We start from the raw sequence: 26,162 nt of genomic DNA on the forward strand, positions 1-26,162 counted from the left end.
TGCAATTCATCTACGACATCATTTGACAATATAATTTTCTGGAACCAGAGCTAGTTTATGAAACTTCTGCCCCACCCCCAGCAGATTGCTCAGTCCACATACTGGGTAATACTGCCACATCAAAGTGCTGCTGCAGCTCTTAATGCAACTGCACTGTCAACTGGAACGCTAAAATAACTCTTTAAATTTGGGGGTGGGGGGGGGGGAGGGGGGCCGACAGGGAACTGGGGAAGGAGGGGGGAAGAGAATGACCCACTAATCAAGCATTCTTTTACAGGTTTACATTTTATGTTTTTTTATATTTTCAACATTTCTGTAATCAGATTTACAAAATGTTTATACGAGTAACACAACTGCAGTAACAGCGAAACACCCATATGGAAGTGGCCCCGTAAATGGCCCACATGAGCAAGGAAAAGAAAAGGCAAGACCCTTTGACTCTGGCTTTGCCCTGAGAAAATACAGACTAGCACTAGACCGGACGTTAAGCAGACATTTATAAAAGCCACTCCTGCTGGCTCCTGTGCCTCCTCCCTCATTGTGTGTGATGACAGCTTCCCAAATAGGTTTGCTGGGAGCCACATGAACGCTGACGCCAGCACAACACGGGGACTGGTGTAAGCAGGAAGAGGAAAGTCAGGAGTGGGAAGGGCACACACAGACTGCAATTGCTGTACATGCCACGGCCAATGAGTACCTCGTTTCTCCTCCCCATAGGTAATTTACTACAAACTGGTATTATCAGTCTACCTAAGTGTCAGTCAAGATTTTTTAAATACTTCTAAATTTACGTAAGAATAAAAATTTTAGAGAGTGTACAACTAACACAGCATATTAACTTAAGAGCTTCAGGTTTAGGGTCCAATCCTGCAAATTGAATCATTCAGGTAATTCCCCCTTCAGCCAAAAACAATCTCCTGGGCTGATCTGCCAAGGATGTAGCTGTAAGAATTTTTGGTTGGGGGAATGCCAGTCCAAGGGTTACTCATTTAATTAAAGAGTTCAAATCACATTCAAATTGTGCCTGTATGAAAACTTAGCATAGATTTTTTTCATTTCTTAATAATATACTAACTACATCTCCACATGCCTAAGAACATTAACCATGTAAATGCTTGTATTAATCCATAACTTGAGTTGCCTAATTGAAATCACTAAGTTACACTTGGATAAGGTTAAATGCTTATCAATATTTGCAAAGCCAGATATATACATGTAAACAAGAAAAAAAACAACACTTCATATTCCATGTCTTGCACAAACTGAGCTGAAAATCACAACTTTTATCAGCTCTTATCATTATTCTTACAGCAAACTGAAATATTACTTTTAAAAATGAAAAACTCAACGAAAGAAACTGAGTGAGATTGACAAACTACTAAATAATACCACAGTAAGTATCAGAAGCACCAAAGTGATTAAAAGCAATACTTAACATGTGGGGAACTGTTGTGTAGAGATCTTTTTAAAACAGAAATTGATTTTTAAGTTCTTACTTCTAATTGAAAGGCTTTAACTGCCACCATCAGTTGTAGCCAAATTCTGCTACAACTGCAGATCATCAAAAATTTTGACAAATTAGCCCCAAGGTTTCTTCCGTTGGGAATCCAAAATGTGAGACTGCCAAAAAAAGAGGGTAATTCTGACATTCCCACCTATATTTAAACAATAAATTATTTTTTATCCTTCTATTTCCAGATCTAAGAAGAAAAAAGTAATTCAACCTACAGATTTGTCTGATGGTCCATCCCCAGGTTTTAATTTTGACCTTTCAAATACAGCTTTCAAGGACTCTTTTTCATTTCTCATTTTGCGTTTTATGGCTTCCAGCTCTGAAGTATCTGCAGTTGTTTCTTTCTTGGGAGGCCGTGTAAATAAAGCTTTAAAGACGTCCAGTGCAGATTCAGCAGGGCTTGATTTTATCTCCTCAGAGGCAAATTGAGGTTCTCTTTTGCTGGAGGGTTTGTTCTCTTGAGCTTCATCACTGTCCTCGGTCTCCTCAGATCCCTCACCAGAGTCCTCAATTCTACCTTCATTCTTGGAGACGTCTATGTTTAACATGTGCGAGAGTTGTTCCAAGAAAGTTGGATTTGCTTTAGGTTCAGAAGATTTTTTTTTAATGGTCAAACCTGATGCAATACTGGATTTCTTAACAGGCTGTCGTAACTTAAGTAGAGCTAAATCATTCTCCCTTGGTTTAATTTCTGTAACAGTTTCCACATCTTCCGTGGTTAGTCCCTTTTTCCTCACACGCAGTCCACTAAAGAAAGCAGGCAGCTGGAAAGTCTTTTCAGCCAGTGCTGGTTTTTGAAGTGATATATTATCAACCGAAGGTCTTTGTTCTTCATCTGAAAGTTCTTGAGGGCATTCCCCTGTAGCAACCAAGCAACTGAACTGCTCATCCATTAACATTTTGTCTTTTCCACTGGAGTCATGCTCTAAAATACTATCCAGCTCATCTGGGAGCTGCTTAGAAAATGGTGGGTATAACTCAAAGTCATCTGTACCACCAGAGTCATCACTGTTGCTGTGACCGTCTGATTCTGAATCTTCCTTCTTTTGCCTGCTATTGTCCAAAGCCTCGGCAGACAAAGCAGCATTATTTACCCCATATTTGCTTGCAGTGTTTTCATCGGTGTTAAGGTCCTTACTCTCTGTGTCCGATTCTGTGTCACTTGTTGTATGAACCAAAGTACCCTGTACAAGAATAGCATCCTTGTCATCATTGTCCGATTCAGACAAAGAAGTCTGTACAAAGCTTAAACGCTGAAGAAGTAATTCGTTTTGGTCAGCTAACTCCAGCTCCAGGCCTGCTTGCCTGCCAGACATTGGGTCAGCTTGGCCACTGGTACTATTCATGCTGTGCTGATTTTCCGAGTCGTCATTACAACCATTATCATTCCTCTCATGCCAGGTGTTCGCATGACTATTTATACTGCTGTGCAAAGGCTGAAATGCTTTAAGCACTGCTTCTTCTTTGGAAGCTGTAGATTCAAACTTAGTTGTAAATCCAAACAGCGTTTTCACAGAAAATGTAGTTAAAGGGTCAGGTTCGCTTTCGGCTGCACTCTTCAGGTCTAAAAGCTCACTACAATTGGACACGCCATTATCTTCTTCCATGCTGTGCCAAGTGCCGAATAGCTTCGCTGCTGGCAGCGCTGTTGGGTGCCGCACACACTCTTCCTACGCGCACTCAGCACCCGGCGCTGCTGCAACAGGCGGCCCGGCCCGGCCCGCGCAGGCCGCGCTGCCGCCCTCCCCCGGCCGGGCCGCCCCGCCGCTCCTTCCGCCCCGGTCGTCGGGGCTCCGAACTCTGCTGCCGGGGCAGCAAAAAGACCTAACGTAACAAAAAAAGTTCTCGGCAGCGTCTGGAACCTGTTGTCGCGCACGAAGGGGTTTGTCCCAGCGCCAGTCCCGGCTGCAGCCGGGCCAGCGGTGCCCCGCCGGGCTGCGCGCCCCCGTCCCGCCGCGCCCGCGGCTACAGCAGCCGCCCCGCCGGGCCACACCGCGCGCCGCCGCTCCCCACTTCCTTGTGCCGCCGCGCCAGCCCTGCGCGCTCTGCTGCAGAGTCCGGACGGGCGCCTTTGCATAGTCTTTCCCCTCGGATAAAGAACTTCTGTTGTAAATCCATAAGCACCAAAAAACGCCAAATGGAAACCCGAGGTGACGAATGTCAAGTTCCCAGTGCCCCCTCCCGAAGTTCGTGCAGAGCCCTCAGTGCCCGGCCGGGCAGAGCCAACTCGAGCGAGCGCCCTTGAAGACGAGGAAAGCAGGAAAAAACGAAGCTCTCTTCCGATTTGCTGCAGGTTTCATCTGGAATGCAGATTTCAGCCTCCAGGGCCATGAACAAAAACCAACGCGACTGGTTTCATGTTACCAGTGTCCTTGCCCCTCTCGGCTCGGGCTGAGCTGCGCACAGGTACTTATCGGGACTGCGAGCTGCGCACAGGTACTTATCGCGACTGTGAGCTGCGCACAGGTACTTCCCGGGACCGCGGCCGCGCCCGGGGCCTACAGCGCCGAGTGACCGACCTGCGCTCACACCGCACCGGCTGCCCACCCACCTGCGCCGCACCAGCTCCGCACCGTCCCCTGCCAGAACAAACCTCTGCTGAATTCTGTGACAATTATCATCTGTAGATATATCGCTGCAGTACCGCTATACAAGTGAGATTTGTTTAGTTAAATGGGCAGAAGCACTTGAAGGCAATCTTCAAGACTGTCTAACGGACCCTGTCAGGGATACTATATATTTTGTTACTAGTATATATAAAGAAAGTATTAAATACTCTTAAGCACCTTTGATATTCAGAAAGTAGACATTTAGGTCAGGTTTTGGTCACAAGTCTCCACTTTTGTTACTTTTCTTATTTTCGGAATTAACAGAGACTGCAAACCTGCAGGAATTTATATTCTTCTTATTCCTGGGCCTTTAAGAAGTTCGTTTAGCCAAATTGCCACGGTGGTACCCTAGAAATTCAAAAATACCCTTCTTTCTGCACCCAAGTTAAAGGGTCATTCTACAGTCAGCCATTTAGCTGCGCTGAGTAACCTTAAGCAAGCAACATGGGGAAAGCTGTCCTTCACAGGGAAATCGGCTGCAGATCACATTACTGTGTGCAATTACCAAAAAGCATTTACTGAAAAGCTGAATATTACAGACAACAAGCAACAACAAAGGATCCCAACATATTTAACTTTTGACTTGATGTTTAAAAATGTAGACTGTGCAAAAAGCATTTGTTTATCTTTTCAATATATTATAAAAGATCATAAAGTCAACAGCAGAAGTCATTGGTATCTCCTGGAGGAAGAAAGTTTCCTGAAAATCAGATTGTAATACTGAGGGCTTAGATGAAGCGTACAGACACCTTTTCAATTACAGGGTTGCATGCATACCTATAGACAAAGGGCACTGGAATCATTCCCACCTTTATCTGTGATTTAACATGGAGCAATGTCTCCTGCCTTGCTGCCTGACATTTCCTGTAATAATCTGTGGACTTGCTTCTCCGCTATGCTTAATCATCAGTTGCCAAGGTCAGAAACAACTGATGGGTCCTAACTCCCATGGTTTTCCAGGCTTAATATAGATTAATACCATAAAAGGCAGGTCTGCTTAAGGAAAGAGACACTCTATGCCAACCTACTCTTATAATCCCAGGATTTATAAAACAGGCAGAAGGAAGCTACCTCTGCACTGGTGAGTTCCTCCAAGACAAAATTTCTTGAAGGCAAATCTACAGCAATTCTAAATTTTGTTTTATGACAAAATAACTGGTGGAAAGCGACCACACTGAACCAAAGTTTCCTACATTTAAATTTACATCTATTTTTATGTTCAACCCCAGAACTAATTGTTCATTGTTCTAAAAAATTTTTTATGGTTATGTCTTGCTTATTTATTTATGTGCCTATTTATTTGGGGTTAAGTATATATGATGGATAAACATTAAATTGTATTTTCAAGAACAGTTTTGTTGGCCACAAAAAATACACCTTTATGAACAACTTCATGGTACCTTTTAAACTAAACTTACTTATTCAGATTATGCCAAATTATTTATTTATCTGTTTATATTAACAACCCACACTTAGAATAAAACTTCTCTGTAATAAACAAGGGTCACCAAACTGTAACTTATGAATATAAGGTTACTGACCATAGCTCCTATTTAATAAGATTTTAATAGGACATGTGAAAACTAGTGTAAAGTGGACTTAAAACAGGAATCTCATATTTTACTTCTAAACATCATCCCAACAAAATTTAGGAGGCAAGGATCAAATCAGGAGTGAAAAGGACAGTGTGTTGAGTGTCAGGCTAAAGTTAGACAATGTGTTGAGATACTAGGTATCCTGGAACAATTAAAACTCCAAAAGTAGAAATATACCTTATAAAACCAGAGGTAATCTCAAAAGTCTGCAAAAAATGATACTGCTTTATATGTACCTATGTAACTCTAGGAAATGTGGAGAAACATTCAAGCTTTTTGAACTTTAGGATGAACAAAGAAACCCATCTCTGTATCTATGCCCAGAGAAATGATCAAAAAAACAGTCTTTCAAATTCACCACACAGTCCATAAACCCTCAGCTTCAAAAAAGGCTGTTGTAAGGAGTTATTTCTCACATTCTGATGATCAGTCTGGTGGACAGTCCCCTGTTGAGGGACTGGATAGCTGATAATGAAATACATATTGGTTACTTACCCAAGAGTGTTTCTGAGTAAAATACATACATCAATATGTGTACTTAATATTCTTATACAAAAAAGAGAGAAAAATGAGACAGAGACATTTGTTGGCAGAAGTGTTTTAATGCTGGGTGGAGCTATCTCATAAGGAAAGTCTCCCTAAACAGGCTGTAACACTGCATCTAAAGGAACAACTTCAAAATCTCTAGAAAAAATCAGGTATGATAATGTTACAAGCCTCTTTACTTAATAAAACTGACAACTCTCTGGTGCCTCAGAAAACCCCTTAAAACCTGTCATAGCAACTTTCAGGGCAGTCAGTGCACTAATTATACAAAAGGACAAGCATTCCTTAGAGTTTAAAGCACATTTAATAATCCACACCCTTTCTGACCTACATTTCATCACAGACAGAAGTCACACCTACAACTCACTCCAGTTCCCTTCTTGAGGTGTCTAACAGCTTGCCTGAAGTAGGTTTTAAAACCAGCTTTGAAGAAAACACATATTAAGCCAGAATAAGGTAATCTACTTTCTATCACTATCATATGGCAGGGCTCAAGACTTCCTGACTCCATATCTATTCAGATTGCCTTTTCAGATCACTGTGGTAAACTAGATAAACATGAACAGGACAGAAAGACACATTCTATAGAAGAGCAAGGTGGCTAAACTGAACAGAAAACAAACTTTCTACTGCTTTTTCAAAATAAAGAACCTCACATGAAGAAAATTTTGCATAATTTCTTGAAAATAATCATAGAATTCAATACACACCAGTTGTGTCAGGCTTTGGAAGAGCCACATGAAGCAGAAGGCTGCGGCTGTAGCTTGGGCCGTTTGAACTGATCTGAAGCTCAGCTGACAATCCTGCCCTCTGCCCTCTCCCCAGCCCAGCATTTACTGTGCAGACTGATAATGGTCTTAACATTCTCCTGCTCTCCTGTTTTTTCTCTTCTGCTGTTTATCTTGTTTTATACTTAGTGTTTTAACTCTTTAAATACTCCAAAATAGAAAATGCAAGGAAGATGGAAGAAAATCCAAGTCCTTCATTTTCATCATTGCTCTGTTTTGTCACTTCACTAAAGACCATTATGTGAGCAACTTCCCTGAGTTTTGAGGATCTGGGTATCACCAACATCATTTCTTTAAATTTAAGGTATGAATTTTAGAAGTAGCAACAGAAACATAGATATTTCTTATCAAAGTTCTGTATTACATGATGTTAACAGAATGTGTGGGCACCAGACACATTTGGTGTAGGAGTCTGTCTGTATAATGCAAAGTGGTTTTTAACGTCTTCATCTAAATTCTGCTTGACATTGAGAGATGGACTGCTTTAGAGAATTTGAAAAAAATACTGTTAAAGCTATATGGTTATAAAGTCAGAAAGCACATTAAGAAAGTCAGTTTATATTTTGAAGGAATGCGTACTGTATCAATAAATGTATTATATAAAATCCAATGGTAGTTCTGAGGCCGAACTTACAGAAATATGTATTGGCTGATGTAGTCAATATGAGCAGATAAGTAACAAAGACAGGGAACAGAAGATCACTATAAACTGTGTAAGTAAACGAAGGAAGATCTTTGTGCTTTAGGGCACAAAGGCTGGCATTTAGTGTAAACAAGGAATGGAAATGACTTTTTAATCATCCTTTTCTAGGTTGCTGTCTTTTCAACAGGCCTTTAGCTCCCCATCTACAGTATGATGTAATAGTTTAAACATTAAACAAAAAGCCTTATAGAATAAAATCTACCTAGTTACACTAATTTACCATAATTTCTTAAGTAATTACTAGCTATTAATAGTAATTTTAGCTGAATTTTCACATCTCACATATGTATTTCTTATCTGAGATGTAATGCTGTATATAAAAAAATGGGGTAGAGTTGCATTTCTACTTTGTTTCATCATCTTCTGTATCTCTGTATCTTCTCCATGCCTAAGATTTAAAATCTAATGCAGGATTTTTTTCATGCTTCTGATGTAGTGTGCATTTAAAAATCCTGTTACAGCAGAATTCATTCCCTCTCTCCCTCACTTTATCTTCTTCCAACTAGTAGAAACACAGAAACAACTTTTCAATAACATAATGGAAAAGCTCAAGAAGTGGACCTATGGAACCTCATGATGTTTAATAACACCAAGTGCAAGGTGCTGCACCTGGGTGAGGGAAACCCCAGGTATCAATACAGGCTGAGGATGAAGGGATTGAGAGCACCCCTGACAAGAAGGACTCAGGGGTGCTGGTGGGTTAGAGGCTGGACATGACCTGGCAATGTGGGCTTGCAGCCCAGAAAGCCACTTGTGTCCTGTGATGCATCAAAAGCAGCATGGCCAGCAGGGCGAGGGAGGGAATTCCTCCCCTCTGCCCTTGTGAAACCCCACCTGGAGTTCTGCATCCAGCTCTGGGGTCCTCAGCACAAGAAAGACATAGACCTGTTGGAGTGAGTCCAGAGGAGGCCACCAGGATGATTACAGGGCATCTCCCTAAGGGGAAAGGCAAAAAGATTTTGGTTTGTTCATCTGGGAAAGGTGAAGGCTTTGGAATGACTTCATTGAAGCCTTCCAGTACCTGAAGGGAGCTTGAAAGAAAGATGGAGAGATACTATTTACAAGGGCATGTAGTGACAGGGAGCGGCGGAATGGATTCAAACTAAAAGAGAGTGGGTTTAGATTAGATAGTAGAAGGAAATTATTTGCTGTGAGGGTGGTGAAGCACTGGAATAGCTTGCCCAAAGAAGTTGTGGATGCCCCATCTCTGAAGGTGTTCAAGGCCAGGCTGCGTGGAGCTCTGAGCAACCTGGTCTACTGAAAGGTTTGTCAGGGTGGCTGGCACTAGATGATCTTTAAGGTCCCTTCTAACCCAAACCATTCTATGACTCTATGATTCTGTAAGCAAACACTACTATATCTATATATCAACATATACAAGTATAATATATATTAATGTTATGATGCTCGTAATCCTGAGAAAGCAGTGATATTCAATAAATATATTTGTTTTTCACATTGTCATTATTATGAATATAACTGCATTTTAAAATGGTAGTGCCAAACTTTTGATCGGTCAGTCCAAAGTTTTTCTTCCAACAGCAGAAAAGGGCTATAGATCACCTGACTGGGTGTAGTGCAACTGTGCATAAATAAATTGGTCCATGTCAGATGATATTTCCTGAAAACATCATTTTTGCTTCTGAGTTGCCCTCCAGACAATGGCACATTTTTTACCACAGCTGTCTTGCTGTCCAGTCTGAGGACTGCACAGGGAAGACAATATCTGGGTGTAACGTCCCACCCTTAAGCGGAAGGGAACACCCAGGAGTTGCTCTCACCAAAGCGACTCACGCCGCTTTGGCCATTTTCTGTCTTACAGGCTGCTTACAGCAGTGCAGCAGTCCAAACAGATTCTGATGGCAGCAACTGCAGAAGGCTTCTCACTACCATTCTTGTGGCAGCTTGTCCTCCAATCCCATGGACTCATCTTGAAGTGGAGAAACAGTCTTGGAGATACAAGGGTTCTGTAATTCAACCCAGAGTTCTATTCTGAAAGACTTTCAAGAAAGTGTCACAGGGCATGAACTGCAGGATAAAGTGTCTTGGTGGGTCCCTAACAGTCCATCAGCCCATGCTGAGCACTCTTCTTTTATAGAAATTATAACTTTTGTTCTGAATATTTTAAAAACAGTGAAATAAATATTCTTCCTTGTTAACTACAAGAAACTGAAAATTATTCAATTATTTCATAATGCAATTAGCTAGATTTTTAGACATAAAATGTTGCTTTAAAAATAAATAAAAAATAGAAACAAACTGCTTGCTTACTAATCTTAGATATCTCCTATTTTACTTAAAATGTTGTTCTTAAATGGCTTTTAATTTGTAACTCCTCCTGCTCTATACAAGGATTGTAAATGCAGACGAAGTATCCTCACAGACCGGATACTTCCTGTTGTAGCTTATATTTCTAGCAGTGGTAACAGCTACATCACAATTCTTCTCAGTCCAGTTATTTGTTTTCATCTCATCATTTTACTACAAGCATAAATCTGTACCTTCATAGTACTACAAATACATTCTAAATAATTATTTTAGGAAAAGAAAGTTAGGACAAGAAATCAATTTTATAACAAGCTCAAAAGAATAACAATGGTAATGTTAAGCATCATTAAAAGCATTTGAAGTGTACTTCTAAGTCAGTTCTGGTATTTCTACCAATAGATGTCACTGTTACACAAATTTCTGTCAATGTTTCTTTGTACAAACTGTATTAGGTAGTCTAGTTTTAAAGCATTATCTTTCAACCGTTCAATCCTTTCCATGTTTCTTTCCTCTTCTATTACATTCTGTTCCCTTTTCGCTCCAATTTGAAAACTTCTGCCAAAATATGTTGGAGCAGCTGCTTACTACTGCTCACCCTGGGAGCAAACAAGTATTTCCAGCTACATTAAGCTGGCCATGTTGAAGTGTTGAGACACTGTCATTAACTCAGTTTGCCTTCCGAAGCTTCAGTGTTTTATATCCCAGGAAGCTGAGAAACTTTCCTGTCAAATTCATGGCCAGTCGGACTTCAGTGGCAGTTTAGCTGCAATAAAACTCTGAGAGGCAACAGCCTGGCTCCCGGCAGTCTCAGGCTGTGTACATGCACACGAGCACACACACACACACACACACACACAGAGGCACATGTGCGTGCACATTTGCACAGACACAGGGCTTGCTGACTTCAATCTTCCTGGTACTTACCCTTGCTGTCCCCTTGTTGCTAGCTCCTGCAGTGCATTTCCAGAAAGCAACTAATTAAAACTAAACATCCATCAAGGTTTTAGAAATGACGCAGCATGTATCTTAATCTATTTATATAATTTCAAAAATTTTTTGTATGGATTGGTCTCAGGCTTAACTGCATGACATACAGACACATGGACCACCTGTATCCCATCTGCAGTTTGACAGATATTTTGGAACATGGTTTTAGACAGACCAGAAATAAATGCAAACCAAAAATTTAATTGTATAATTGTATATAACTGTTGAAACCAAACATAGCATGAATAAAGTTCTACTCACGTTCAGTTCCAGGCTCAAATGCAACACATTTCTGTTGATCTTCTCTTTATCACTTGAATGAGCAAATGAATTTGAGTGCCCCAATCTGCAATCCAGAACCCAGGAATCTTCATCTCTATTTGCCACATCCAAATTAGTCAGCCGTTCAGTGAAATCATCCTTTAAAGCAGACTCTGCTGGAAGGGCCAAGTAAAATGAAATGAAATAAAATAATTCTGTGCATCTGCATACAGAAAATTCGATATATTTTTGAAACTCTGGTACATGCTACCAACACTTGCCCTTACAGTTCTCATGTTTGTTTAACAGAAAACAGAATGGCATAAATGGGGTATAAACCTTGTTTTCAGTGTGAAAAAAAATATATTTTTGTCCTTAAATTTTGTTGGACAGATCTAGCATTAAAAAAAAAGTGGCTGCTTGTCTTTCCCCCACACACAGACACAGAACTTGTGTGTAAGATGCTTTTCAACTCCTCTGCCAAGGCACTCTTACTGGTCCTTCTCAATGTGCTCATTACACACACCCACACATTTCAGAGGTGGATGTGAAGCATAAAACTAAGGAATCTCCACAGACTGGATAGACAAACTTTTTGATGTTAGCTAAACACAGCCCCACTGGGGACTGTGACAATCCACATCAATCCCTTACACCAAATGCATGAAAATAAGAGTTTTTCAATCAGAAGTGATACTTAACACTTTACCATGCTCCAGTAAGCTTAAAACATAGTATCAACCTGGTTTTGGAACTGCTTAATTACAAAGGAATACAGGGAGCCTTCGGGCCTATGCTCTCTATCACCCCAAAACCAATTATTGACTAAAGCCACCCAAATCACCTAAGACAAAAAAACAAAAACAAAAGGTATAAAAGCGATTGGGCATGAGCAAAAACTGGAGAGAAATGCCATTGTCTCTGCAGAGGCAGCTGAGAGCAGCTGCCCTGTCTCCTCCCTCTTTGGACAATGCAGCAGTGAGAAAACCATGTACTCTCTATACTCTGTATTTCATACCTTATACTTTACACTCTTACAACGCCTATACCTTTTATCTTGCCTTATATTCTTATAATATGCTTTCACTTTTACCTCACAGCTACTCTGATGCTAATTTCCCTGGGATATATCTTTACCCTAAAGGCACCTTGTTTACTAACAGTGTTTTGCTACCTTAATACTATAACAATACCTTGCCTCACACCTCACAACTCACTAGATATATATCTTACTTTATATGAGTTGTGTTCCTTTACACTGTGTAGTTCTTTTTTAACATGTGTGTTAATAGGAAACAGCTCTATTCTTTCCTTTTGCTTTATGTTACAGAGAGGGTGGTGTGCAGGTCATTTTGTTGCTCTGTGTTACCGCGCGGGCTTCTAGATTTGTGTTTTAGGTTGTTGTGTTTCTGGTTAGTTGTTTTCTGTGATTAGTTAAGTTTTTTGTGGGGGTGGGACACTGCTGTATTGAAACTTAAGTTTGATGTGCTTGTCTCTGTAGAATGCATTTTGTGCTGGTTTCTTTTGGGGTTTTTGGTCATCAATTAAATACAATCATGCAGCTAAACATTATCACCAGCAACACAAACCCCACAGTAACTGTCACATACTTGTATTAATAAAAGTTATTTCAGGAGCTGCTGGGAAGAAATATTTTTTTCTTGCTATCAAGTGTGGTCCTCACAGCAAAGCGTTGAAGACCCTTCTAACTTGTGTGCTGTCCATTGTTTGACAGGCAGTGTTAGATTCATGAGACTTCAATTTTCTGGAAATGCTTATAGCTAATAAGTTCTCCCTGTCTAAAGTGTGGTCCTTACAGGAAGGTCAAAAATCTTTCCAGCCTATATTCTGCCCGTTGTTAAACAGGTACTGCTGGGTTCATAAAGCTTTGATTGTTCTGAGGATGCTTATAGCTAGTAACTTTATACTAATACAGATGAGACAAGAAATCTTTGCATTTCTGCCCTTCCTTTTCACATGATACCATACATGCTTTCATAAACCAATGTAGTATTAAAACCACACCGAAATGCAAATATACATAGTAAAAAACAGTAAATGCTGCCATTTTTAATTCAATGCTCTTTGGGAATTCATTTTAGTTTTTCAATTACCCATTCACTGGTTGCCCACCCTGCTCGGCATTACCTCCAATACTTCAAAGCCTGGTTACAATTTGTAGTTTGCAGTCAATTTGGATCAATTATTTTTATCTATGTTTTTCAAGACATCTGTTCTACATAAAGAGAAAATTCCTTTGCGGTAGTGAATTTTACTATAATATGGTTACTCTAATAATTTTCATTGATTCATTAAGTGATACAGAGCTGTAGCAAGAGGCCTCAATCAGAATTCCTTCTTGCAGCAGCTGTTATTTCCCATAATTACCTGTGGCCCAGCTAAGAACAGTCAGCCTGCCAAATGCTTTCTGGGCCTTCAGAAAAATTAGTACCTCCCTCAGCTGCAGATATTCAGTTTTCTTTCAAATTTCATTTTATGCACCATCATATTCATTTATGGCATTTTTTTGCTGTTGGTAGACTGCTCTCAGGTCTGTTACCAAGCCTCTGTGCTTCACCCTCTATTCCAATTATAACTTAATGTTCTGTTATCTATGCAGATAGATATCTGGGTAGTGGATGACTCCATTCTTCCCTGAACCTGCACACACCATTAGCACACAGCCACTTCTATGGTGAGAGACCCATTCACCTTGGCAGACAGTGGAGCATGAAAGGAGACCTTTAACCGTCTCTCCAAGTATTCTATTTTAAGCAAATTCTTAAATGCTTGGTCATATTTTTCCCTGAAGTTCACCATTCTGTTAGCTTCAACAGATGCATTTTAGTGCTACTTACACTTCCAGGAAACAATTTTTTTTTTTAAACTGGCAGTGCAGTGTAATCTGAGTGTGTGTTTTAAAAAAAGTCATATGTATTTTATGCATGCATAGGCAAACAAATGTATATGTAATTCCATCATATGCTACATTTAGGGAGTTTAAAAATCCATATTCATATCCTTTAGCCAACTTAGCTGATTTGACTTTTTTTTTTCCCCTCTGAAAAAATAGGATTTCAAAAAAGTCCAATTGCTACTCAAACTGTCTTACAGGTTTTAGTCTATACCAGTTAGGAGCGCCTCCTATGAGCTTTGTACATACAAAGAAGACTGCCCAAATGCAGATCTGCTGCCATCTACTGTCCCAAGGGAATGGAAGATAGCAATGTAAATGCAGGAAGACTGAATACTTAACGCTTCTTTGGCAATTTTTACCATAGAGACTTTGTGAGTATACGTCGACAATTTTTTTATCTTGTTGCATTTACAGGTAAGACAAATGAGGCACTTAAACCTCAGGGGTACAGGCAGGGTCACATCATCAGACTGTGAAAATAAATAGTACACCCAGGACTTCCTTAACTCTGTAATCCTATGCTGTATTTACTTAATTATAAGGTAATAATGGTTGACTTTTTTTGTACAAATTACCATTCTTGTCATACAAAGTCTTTTAAACACAACCACTTAAATTAGCATGCAGACGTATTAGATAACATGTAACACATTTCTGTGAAGTCACCATTGTGGAATACACAGTCCTACAGTTTCTATGGACATAGTGTATTTTATCTGGGCAGTCTCTCTCTATTGAAAACCTGTTTGTACTTTCTCAGCTGTCTTGGAAAAAGAACTTGGGGAAAAAATCAGCTTCTCAAACATTTTTTTGTTAGTTCAAGGAATTAGGATAAGTCATGATATCCATTCCCTGTGGGAATGTGATTTGCTTAACCACAACACACTTAAGGCTGAGGCCAACGTTTACACTGTGTCTTGTTAACTATGTTTCCTCACTGCTGGTCATTCTATATATTGATATTTTAATTACACTGCATTCTTTCTAGATTGCTTTGTTATGTCACATATAAAACAACATAACAGTTACTCTTTTTTATGTTGATTCCTATGTAATGTAGCATTCTATTGCCTATTTGATTGAATGTTATAAACACTCATACACATGAATGAAGAAAACCTGTGTCAGTTAGATAGTAGACACTAGTGTTCACTGTTTGCCTCTTGGAAGTAGTGAATAGAAGGTAAATAAAACTTAAGTTCTTTGTACACCATTTGAAAATGAGTCTCAAAATGCTGAGTTTTGTAGACCATTAAAGTTTTGGAGGTCTTAAATTTTAGAAACAAAGAAATAAAATAACCCAGTAGATTTTTTTCAGTAAGTGGACCACAAAACTGAAACAATCTAAATGTAAAAGTTTCTTATTTAAAGGCAGCATTTTGACAGCAGAGGTGAACACTGAACATCAGAACTACATGTAGAGGACTTACAGTATTACTAACTTAACACAGTGATATTACTGTAGGGATTTAGCTGTTGCAAGATCTTACATCAGCAAGTCACAGTGTGCTAAACAATCTTTTGTACACTTCCTTGCTCAAATAGATTAGGCTTGACCAATTGAAAGCATTGGTAGAATGAGAGGATAAACAGAGATGAAAAGTCAACCTGTTTTTTTTTAAATTATGGAAATCCAAAATATGTAGATCCTAGCAGAAGTATTTGTTTTGCAGTGGGCACTTCAAATTTCCTGGTCCATCCCGCTGACCTGGTCTTCTTCTTTCTAAGCAGTAAATGCTTTCTGAGCTTTCTTGTTTAAAATGTCTCTTATTTTTGTTACTAGAGACACCGATTTATTAAATATCAAATTAAAAATAGCATTGGAAGTAGTCTCAGCAGTTTCAGATTGTGTAGTTAGGTGGTATTGCACAGTTCCATCCACATGCCATCTGTGGTATCTCAGATCTGTTAGTATATGAAGACACTTAATTCTGTATAAACATAAATTTTGCACTCAATGTTCCCATGTATGTAGCTGACACAGAGGACAAGAAGACTTGATTTTCTGTAGTTAACTTCTATTTTAAAGTTGAAGAAATGTGACCAAGTAGGGAGAAAATTAAAATCTTGAAAGGGAATTTAAAAATCTAGAGGAAGCTCTCATCCTTCCCTTTTAAATTTCCAGATTTTCCTTAGTGAAGAAAGCAAATAGAAAAAACCTATTTGCTCTCTGGAGACACAAGAGAAGACTGAAATCTTAGCATGAATACAGTTCTTTCTGTTGTATTCAATGGAATGGAAAGATGTATGTAGCTGCCTGTGCAAAAAAAGTGAACATAGTCCACTGGGCAGATGAATAAATCCTCTTAAGAAAATCTGAAGTTTCATGGAAGACTACAGAAATTGGAAAATGATACTAAATGCTGTCTTAGGGAATATGTCATCTTCTCTAATTTATGTAGTTTTATTTAATCTGTATTGTATCATGAGGTTACTGATACTGTTAGCAGTTTAGCAAAAACCTTGCTGAAGGTTGCCTATGTTCCCACAGTACATTTAAGAAATTCTTTTTGCATGACGACAAATTGTGGATTTTAAAAAGCAAATGTTAGGTCTGCTACTTCCTATACTGCTCTAACAAAGAAGCCTGAACGGCACAGTACTTAGTATAATTTTTTAATCAAATCCCTTTAAGTGCTGAGTGTGGGAACTAAGCCCTGGAGCAGCAACACCCTGCAGTGGCAGTTGAGATCCTTGTAATGCTGAGAAAGCTAGAAGCTTCTAAATATCAATATCCCAAACAATCAACAATTTCTTATCTTTTGGGTGTGTCCTACTTCTCCTGGCAAACAGTAAAGACAACCGAGTACTGCTAATATTGGAGGAAAAATGTTTAAGTGGCTTCAAATCAATGCATATACTAACAGAGAAACATATTACCAAGTGGAATTAAGAACTCCCTCCCCAGCTGGCAAATAAATAGTGTGTTATTCTGAAGTGCAAATGTGAAGTACGGTATCTTCCCACAGGAGGTGATAAATCGTGCACAGCCTTCACATGAACTTCTAAGATTAAAAAAAAATAACAGCAAAAATTGTGAAGATAAAGTTTTCTGGCCTAGAAAATTTGACCGAACAAACACTAAACATAGGAAAGTGAAGGAAATTCCAAATATTTACTTTTTTGTGAAAAACACTTGTGCAGCTCCTCAATGCAGAATGTATAAACTGCAGAAGTATGTGATACAACTCACACCTTTTCAAAAATACTTCAGAATTGTGACAAACTTAAGATATATTAGCAATATCTGTCAAATGGTATAAATTCCTTTTACAAATTTAATGCTTTTGTACTAAAGGGACTTCTCATTTAGAATGCTGACATTCAATGTGATTTATAACTTTTTATTAATGGTTCACATTTACAGTAATTTATATCTTTTATACTGCTTTTTTCCTTCACCTCAGTCTATTTATTCTTGACAAAAGTCTCCAATCCCTAAGAAAGCAAACTCTAACAGCAAAAATAAGAATACTTATCACTAACTTAGTGTAAAAACATGAATACAATTTTCATTAGGAAGAAAAAATATCACAACCAAACCAAAACAAACAAACAAAAAAGCAGGATCATCAGCAGAAAGATGAGAGAACTGTATTCAAGTTACAATGCTGTGCAATTATCCAACGTGTGCTCTCAAAACCTGAGGAACAGGAACTCTAGTGACAAGTACAGAATGCATTTTCTGAATAAGGACGCAGACCTGCAAGCTACTGAGCAGTCTGACCCCATTCAAGCCTACTGCTTTAGCACATACTCAAACTAGTTTAGTTACACTGAGCAAATAATGAGCAAGACCTGCCTTGTCACCTTCCAGGCCAGTCTTGCTTTCAGATGCAGGCAGGATGCCTTCCAAGTATTCAGAATTGGCATTAAAAGCACAATAAACAAAGATTGGTATAAACTCCAAGAAGACGTAACACAAGAAGCAGTTGGCACGTCCGTACAAATCCTGAATCTTTTACTGTTCCCGGAGAAGTTTTATGTGTCCACAGCCAAACACCACAAACAATGTTCACACCAAGGTTCTGAGCTGCAATACCAGAAACGTTTTGTGGAAGGCTCCCTTTTAATGCCAAAGAATTGCAGTGCTCACAGTAATTTCCAGATGGGGATAGCACCTGACGTAATATAGTTAAATATTCAATCAGGATATAATCATACAACTTTTCCCAAGGTAGTTGTGGACACACAAAAATCCAATTCTATAGAAAAATCTGAAATATCTGACAATTGACATATTTTTTTTTACTAAGCATATGTTAAATGTTTGGTGGGACTCTTAAAATATATAATTTTTTTAAAAAACAGTTTACAACTGTTTCTTTCATCACCTGAAGTAATTTCTAGCACATACCATATTTGTAATAATTACCCTCAAAGCAACTAAAGAAACCAGAAGCATTCCTAATACTGTAATTGCTGTCTACTATGGAGGGTGTTGCACTGTGTCTTTTTACAGCTGGTTTTCTAATCTGTGGCTTGAACCAGTGAGCCAAAAGAATGTGGAGGAGGAGACTGATGCTTAAATTCTTTACTCCTTATTTTCTTTGGCAAGATTTGCCCTGCAAGCAATAGTCTTTAACAATATTAGAAACCTGTGGCTAGTGCAGTAAGGAGAATAAAGAAGTAAGGAGACAAAAAGCTACACAGCTGAAAGCTAACATCTTTTAGGCAGCAAGCTAGGCATAGAGGCCACAATGTCAGCACGTTCAGTAAATGTAATGAGCTATTTAATGACTTTAAGTGTTTACGTTACTTTTGTTATATGCTTTTTAGAATGTTTCCTGTTATACACTGGTTCTCACTCTTCTCTTAACTATCAGAAAGACAAAATCCCCACAGAAAATATTTGGCTTAAGCATTAGATTAATAAACAATGCATGACATATCTAGTAAGTGATTTTAAATAATCTACATCCTTTACCTTACACTTGAATGTTGAAAACTGCGTAAAATAAGTTTTAATATCGTTTAATCTATTTGCAGAGGTCACTTAGGTCACTTGTACATTGCATAAATGTTATTTTATAAACATTTTAGAGCAGATAGTAAGATATTACTATCTGAAGTATGGGTAGATATGTGCCAAAACACCAAAGCAATAATTAAAAGGACTGCCTGTACAGATAACCAGGGACACCACCAACAGCAACAAAACTAATTAACACTAAGTATGTTATTTATATCTAGAACATGGGACATATGATTCATCAGTGAAAAACTGCACTGTGGTAACAGGAGGATGCACATGACCTATGCTCTTCCTCCTCCTCATGGAATAAAACCACATTACATGTGACATGCTTCTGCCTTTTATCCAACAGGAAGGCATACGACAGCCCAAAAGATTCTGGAAATTAAGAGACAAAGATAACAGGCAGCAACCTTGCTTAACATTCATGAAAAACAAAATGCAGAAGACTTTGCAGCAAAAGAATCACTGTTTTATCACCAATGTAGCAGAATCCAAGAGATGCAGTGAGGATTCTCCTTTTCTCTCTAACCTCATTAGCAATGCTGTCCAGACTGCTTTAAAATCTGCATTATCTTGAATGAGTGGTAACATCCTGTGAATGGGCAGAATCAAATCAACTCAGACAATTCACTTACCTAGATAACTGTGAGATCACTTTCTCTTGCAAAGTCCCACAGAAGGTTTTGTTACGCTAATTTTCTACACCCAACCGGAAGGATGTCTGAGTCAGTATCATAAAAACTACTAATCCAATAGCTAATAATACTAATAGTACTAATAAATAGTACTATTTAGTAATACTACCAGGGCAGCTTTTGCTGCTGCCCTGGATTCTGTTAACTATGCTACTTTCAGACATAAATTACTATCTCTTCCTGATTCTGGCCCATGTCATACAGGTGCACCACCTGAACTCCACACCCGTGGGATACTTCTGCACTGTTACATGGTGTCAATCTGTTCTCTGGTAGTTATTCATTAAGATGTTAACTCAAGAATAAGCCTAATCACTGGCTGCTTTTCTTGGTTACCTTTCCTTACTTCTACTCCCAATCTTGTCTTTCATTCAAAGAAAAGTCACAGCTTCTTTTACACTGCCTAGGGCTGTGGTAGTGGGAAGAAGCAGTGCAAGCTGGATGGAGCATGGCCCATGCAGATGTAGTATTTTGCAAAAAATTTCAATAATAAGACTCAATGACATGTGACTTTTTTTTTTTGGAAGTCCCATTATTTAGCCACACTTGTCAGAAATATAGAATTATAATCCTGACAAAAATTATCATTCAGAAAAATTTAATAGCTTCCTTCGAATGTTTTTTAATCTAACAATTTGTTGTTGTTGTTGTAAAAATATACTTTTCTCCAGCCTGTTTCTGACAAGTAGGTAAACTATTCAGCTGATATTTTAAACCCCTTAATTCCAGAAAAGCACACAAGATGTATATTTTTATCTGAAATTATTAAATTCGGATGAATTCGTAAGTACCGAATTCATGTGATAAACAGTCCCAATTCCCATCTGCAAGAATGTTATCTATTAAGTTACAGATATGGCAACTTAATGTTTATCTAGAATAAAGTAAAAGGTATTAAATGTGAATTTTAGCTAGTTATTCTCTAAGTGAGAGCAGTCCAATGAAGAAAGATACAGAATTAATCATAATCATTAAATACTTCTGATGAGTTAAATATTTTAAAGTAAAATAAATATTGACAAAGGAACTGCAGAATCAAAGGGAAAGGTTGGTGAAAAAAATCCACAGGATTGATGCATTATTGGGGTGTTTTTTGTTGTTATTTTTTTCTTTCACTTCTTCATTTTCTTTCTCTCTTTTTTTAAAGATCTATTTTTATATGTACTAATCCTGTAACTTAGCATATACAGCTGTGTCAGACTGTTAGAGGTGGGAGGATTACAGCTATAGAATCAACTAAATTTGTGTGTTTAGCAGTGTGCTTAATGCTAAGCAAACAAAATAACACAGTACACAAGAATTGAGTTTTGAAAAAGAAAGAGGCAACATTTCAAATGATGTAACATGGGTTAAGCTCAACTACTTACTGAAAGAATAATAATCTATTTTTAATGGTGAAGGACCTGTGCTATTTGTCTCCTAACAAACAGTGAAACTTCTCAAAATATCTGAGGTGAGGTGTGAGGAGTGAGAGATGTGAGAGATTTCAGGCAGAAAGAAATGGGGCAATGACAGCGTCTGAGCCAGTCAAGATGTCAAACACAGAGTTAAAGCAGAGAAAGCAATAAATGGAGGAGCTGGCTGAAAGTTGCCCAGGGTCAAGGATTTAGATGAGAGGAAGAAAGAGAGACAGGGCTATGAGAAAAAAAGACAGTGAGAGAGAAAGGTGATGGAGAATAAGGAGAAGAAAGAGGCTGTGAAAAGATTTCAGTTAAGATTTTAGCATACTGGAGGTACCACAAGTACCACTCAGAAAGATCTTCTTGGCAAAGTATATAACCAAACAGCTTAAACAGCAAGGGAGGGCAAGCTCCTAAAGATATAAGCAATAAAAGATAAATCCTAAAATTACAAATTTGCCCATCAACACATTTAACCATGTAAGTACTGAATGCGTGCAAGTGGAAAGATAACAAGAATATTACTTATCACTCAATACAATTTGAAATGTAATCCCGAGTCAGTTTGCACACCACTGAAACTGCTGGCAACAGCCGGGGTACATCTGCCTCAGAGGGGAAAAGGATCTTTGCAGGAGTTAGCAGGGCTCACTGAAAACTAGATTTGAGGGACAAAACCAGGCTTGCAGAGATAAACCTGAGGGCAGCACATCAATGTGTGAGAGATGGTGCCATAGTGAAGTACTTCAGTCTTCCATCTCAGTGGAAGTAGGGGATGGCAATTCATGCAGCAGCATGAATGGTATGTTAGAAACCATGGAAGTGCCTGTGACCAGTTATGTAACAGCCCAATGGAAGTACCTCTACACCAATGCATGCAGCACGGACAGCAAAGAGGAGGAGCTGGAGGCCACTGTGCATTAGGAAAACTATGGGAACATGGTGGGATGACTTTCACAATTGGAGTGCTTCATAAACTCTTCTGAAGGGATAGGTATGGGAGAGTGATAATGAGAGAAATTAAAGGAGAACAGCACAACGGAGGAGGTTTCAAAAGCCATGAGGAAACTTGATTTTTTAGAACAGCTACCTCTCAACACCAGTCATTTCTTTTGTTTTACAGTATGATTCAGAAAAGAACTGGCTAATTATGGCAATCTTAAAATGGCAGACCAAAAATGATGCAAAAAAAGAGTTAGAACATTACTTTAATAGTTACTGCCTAAATTTCTTTTTAATACAGTCTATATTTATTCATATTTTAACAAGTATCTGTCAAAATGACAAGCAACATTTTACAGTCTCAACACTGACACATCTACGTGCTAAAACCAGTCAAGTTTGGAGACAGCTTCTTATTTTCTCTAGAGTGCTTTTTTTGGAAACACATTTTTCAGTGTATGGCTGATTGCATAACATCTGCAAGATACTTACATGCATGTTCAGTAACACTTGTACGTCAAAATAACTGTATAAACCATCAAAACAAGCCACAATTATCTTAACTTTATCAAGGCTTTCTTGAACCCAAAGGGTTTTATTATGAAACAAAAGAAAATGCTCTTCATTATGTAACACGGTCCTTTTTATTGGCCTCAGTTGGGTCTGGCAAAATAAAGCTTTAGATGTCTAAGTACCTAACAAGTGGTCTGCTTAATTCACTAGAAAATATTTCTGTCATTCAATTCACTTTTCCAACTCTTTTATGCAGTGATATTACATTACTGAGGACAAAAATAAGCTATATTCTTTTGAAAGTTCAGAGTAATTAAAAGGTGGTTCATTAGCCAAATGGATTTTTGTCACATGAAATTTTTCACTGACATGCTAATGAACCATATATAAATACCAGTCACTACTGCAATCCAGCAACCTCAAGGGTGCCAGTATTGTTACATTTACTTTAAATATAAAATTACAACTTTGCAAGTGTTGGCCATATAGCATATAATTTTGCTTTGGAAAGCATTTCTATTTAAACCACTCATAAGTACATACTTGCTCTCTGTCTTACTTTGAGTTAAGCATTCATTCAGTATTGTTCTTGAAAAGGCTGGTTCTTTCTTTCAAGACACAGTGATAACATACGCCATTCGGAGGTGTATCACTATCTGACAATGACAGCAAAATGCTATTGGTCACATTTCTGATTCATACAAAAGGTATACTTAATATTTTAAAATTCTTTCATCTTCAACATGTAGATGCCAAAGGAACCAATGGAAAAGCACAACTTCCTTTTATTTTTGTGCTCACAGTTGTGTTGTAAGAGTAAATCTGTTATGCAAATTATGCATGTTGGCCAAAGACTTCTGTTTGTCTTCTTGAGCCCTATACTTGTGTCACAAAGAAATACAATTAGTTTCACTTCATCAGTTTTCCTACTAGGATTTTAAAAAGGGGACTGAGGACTGTAAAATCTTCTTTTACATCCCAATATAATCTGTTAAGTTTTACGGTTCAAAGTCAGATGAAGTGTCTTACTGCACTGGCACAATGACTGAATTATACTTAACTAGAAATGTTAACTACAGGTAGTTCCCAGAAGAAAAAAGGCAGAATTAAAAAGAGTTCAATTTTTAGAACAATGAACAAAGACAGACTACAAAGGACCAAAATGTGTGATAAGAGTCTAGACCAAAATTCAGATGGTCTTTTAAAATGCATTTTTTCTTCTGAAGAAGTAAATTAATTTTTTAATAATTTAGGTGAATGAAGTTAACAGCATTGCTGCAATAAAAAGGTGACACATCATTTACAATACAATTTTTTGGATTCAGTTGCCTAAGTGAATGTTAGATGCTAAAATTAATTTACCTTGGTCCACAAAGGTGTGGATCATCCCAGTTCTATCCATTGTTCCAGATCTGCCAGCTCTATGCCTGTGCCTCAGACACCCCAGTGCACCTAAAACTCCTTTTTCCTTTTGGCACACTTTTGCATCCCCTCCAAAGATCTTGTGTAATAAGGAGGTAACACTAATACAGCATTCCTTTGTTTCATTTGTGAAATGACCTTACAGGTAATTGCCCAGGGTATTCAAATGGGCAGCAGAGATCATTTTGTGTGAATAACCAAAGCATGAGCTTTCTTCTTTCTAAAGGTGCAGATAGGAAAGTGTAAGTCAGATGAAGGAGAAAAGTAATTGAAATAAAGGAGGTGCTATAAGGGGTTGTAGGAGTGTAGTAAGGATGACTGCTGAGTAAGAAAACAAAGCAGCATGCTACTGTGCATCACCAAGAGGATGGGTGGAAGTATTGCCATGACTATTCAAAGCCATGACTATTTAAATATTAGTATCATTAGATGTTGTTTTTAGCAGCCAAAGCTGCTAAAGCAGACCTTAATTCCAAGAAACCTTTAATTTGTTCTGCTGGAACACCCAGCTGTCAGCCCTATTTGCACATTTAACATCAATTTCAATGAGTTACACATAAGAGAATTCAACCCACTGATGACAGAGCTGCAACTTACTTTACAAAGTTAATTGAACCTGCTTTTATCCTCTGTCTCATTGACCATCCCCAGTATTAATGCCTCAAGCCCAGTCTATGTCACAGCCTTGCTTGTAGCCTGAAATCCCCTTAAGACTACAGTCACACCTAACCCACATGAGGAAAGCTTCAGGTCAGTCCTCTGTGACACAAAGGTAGAATGACTGTAACTCATTCCTGTGAGAGAAGCACTGCCAGCCCTACCATGAAGATTTTGATAGATGGATGAAGTCTATGCAGACATATCTTAGCAACTATAACTATTCAAGAATTGTTCAAGCTCAGGCTACATTTTGAACTGCATGAATATCCATCTACTGAGTCTCATAGACCGAACTGGAAAAGCAGTGCAGTGGGTGGCTGGCATGGATCAGACATGCCAGGCAAACACACCCTACATGACAGCTCTCATAGAAAGCATCCACACTCCTATAACTGAAATGCAATTACATAGAGGGAAAGAAAGTAGGACTAGAAAGTCAATTAGTACAGTTAGAAATACCATGGAAGACAGGGGCCAAAACCCCCCACTTATTTATTTTAATTTTAAAAAACCAAACCAAAACAACAAACCCAGACTTCTGCCTATTCTAGATAAAATACTTAAAATACACTTTGGAGGGGTTATAAAAGAAAGTGTTCTCACTGTACTTAGCTATCTCAAAATCTTTAACAAGAGAGGTATCTCTTGTGAAGTTCATGTCATCCTGGAAGTCTGAAATAGCTTCCATCTACATCCCATTTTCTGCTAACCTTTGAATAAAGCCTTTCAACTCTAAGTTCTTACAGGCCACCAACATCTGAATAGAATGGAAACAAACCTTTTGTTTAGGTTACAAGGTTAAATAGTTTAAACCACCTTGATGAAAAAGTCTTGACATTCAGTGACTGATGAGATGAAAAATAGGGTTCTTTTGGCTAATTAGGCTTGGCTGCTTTTGCTAATTCACAGAACAGAGAAAAAACTCTCAACATGGATTAAGACTGTCAAACCAAGCAAAAAATTGGGATTTTTTTTTCCCCCAGGACGTGCAAAAATGTAAGAAAATCATGGAAATGGAACACTGCCTTTCATACCACAAATTAGATGACAGGATAGAAAACTGAAGGCTAAAAAATAAAAGATTATTGAAAAATGTGAAAACCTGAAGAAGTACATCCTAACATTTTTCTCCCCATCTTTGGATGACAAACATCTTTCATTTTTGCATAATTAAGTATAACTTGCATAAATAAGTATAAAATAAGTAAACTAGCGCAAGAATTATTAGTTCCATATCCCATGAAATAAGCATACAAGAGGAAATTAGGATACAAAAGCATTAGAAATAAATACTTAGATCTTGTATAAGACTATTCTGACTATGCAAAAAGATGTATTACCATATTTTGTTCTTGATACATTAGT

The 26,162-nt window shown here is 38.2% G+C and overlaps 2 protein-coding genes across 3 annotated transcripts in view; both read right to left on the reverse strand.

Annotated features, from left to right (window-relative positions):
* Positions 1 to 3,984, reverse strand: part of FMN1 (formin 1) — a 134,923-nt gene extending 130,939 nt beyond the window's left edge. The window contains exon 1 of the mRNA XM_071558058.1: positions 1,729 to 3,984. Coding sequence (XP_071414159.1) covers positions 1,729 to 3,120 — 1,392 coding nt within the window. The 5' untranslated portion in view covers positions 3,121 to 3,984. The remainder of the gene's footprint in view (positions 1 to 1,728) is intronic.
* A 4,612-nt stretch (positions 3,985 to 8,596) lies between these two features.
* LOC139673085 (formin-1-like) overlaps positions 8,597 to 26,162 on the reverse strand; it is a 29,294-nt gene continuing 11,728 nt past the window's right edge. Inside the window, exons 2-3 of one of the 2 annotated variants that reach the window (XM_071558060.1) lie at positions 11,271 to 11,443; positions 8,597 to 8,690 (exon numbers count right to left, since the gene is read on the reverse strand). In XM_071558060.1, coding sequence (XP_071414161.1) covers positions 8,676 to 8,690; positions 11,271 to 11,443 — 188 coding nt within the window. In that variant the 3' untranslated portion in view covers positions 8,597 to 8,675. Of the gene's footprint in view, positions 8,691 to 11,270; positions 11,447 to 26,162 lie in introns of both variants that reach the window. The other variant, XM_071558059.1, reaches the window with a different exon arrangement.

The sequence above is a fragment of the Pithys albifrons genome, chromosome 6 (assembly GCF_047495875.1).
Source record: "Pithys albifrons albifrons isolate INPA30051 chromosome 6, PitAlb_v1, whole genome shotgun sequence".
Classification (NCBI taxonomy): Eukaryota; Metazoa; Chordata; class Aves; order Passeriformes; family Thamnophilidae; genus Pithys; species Pithys albifrons.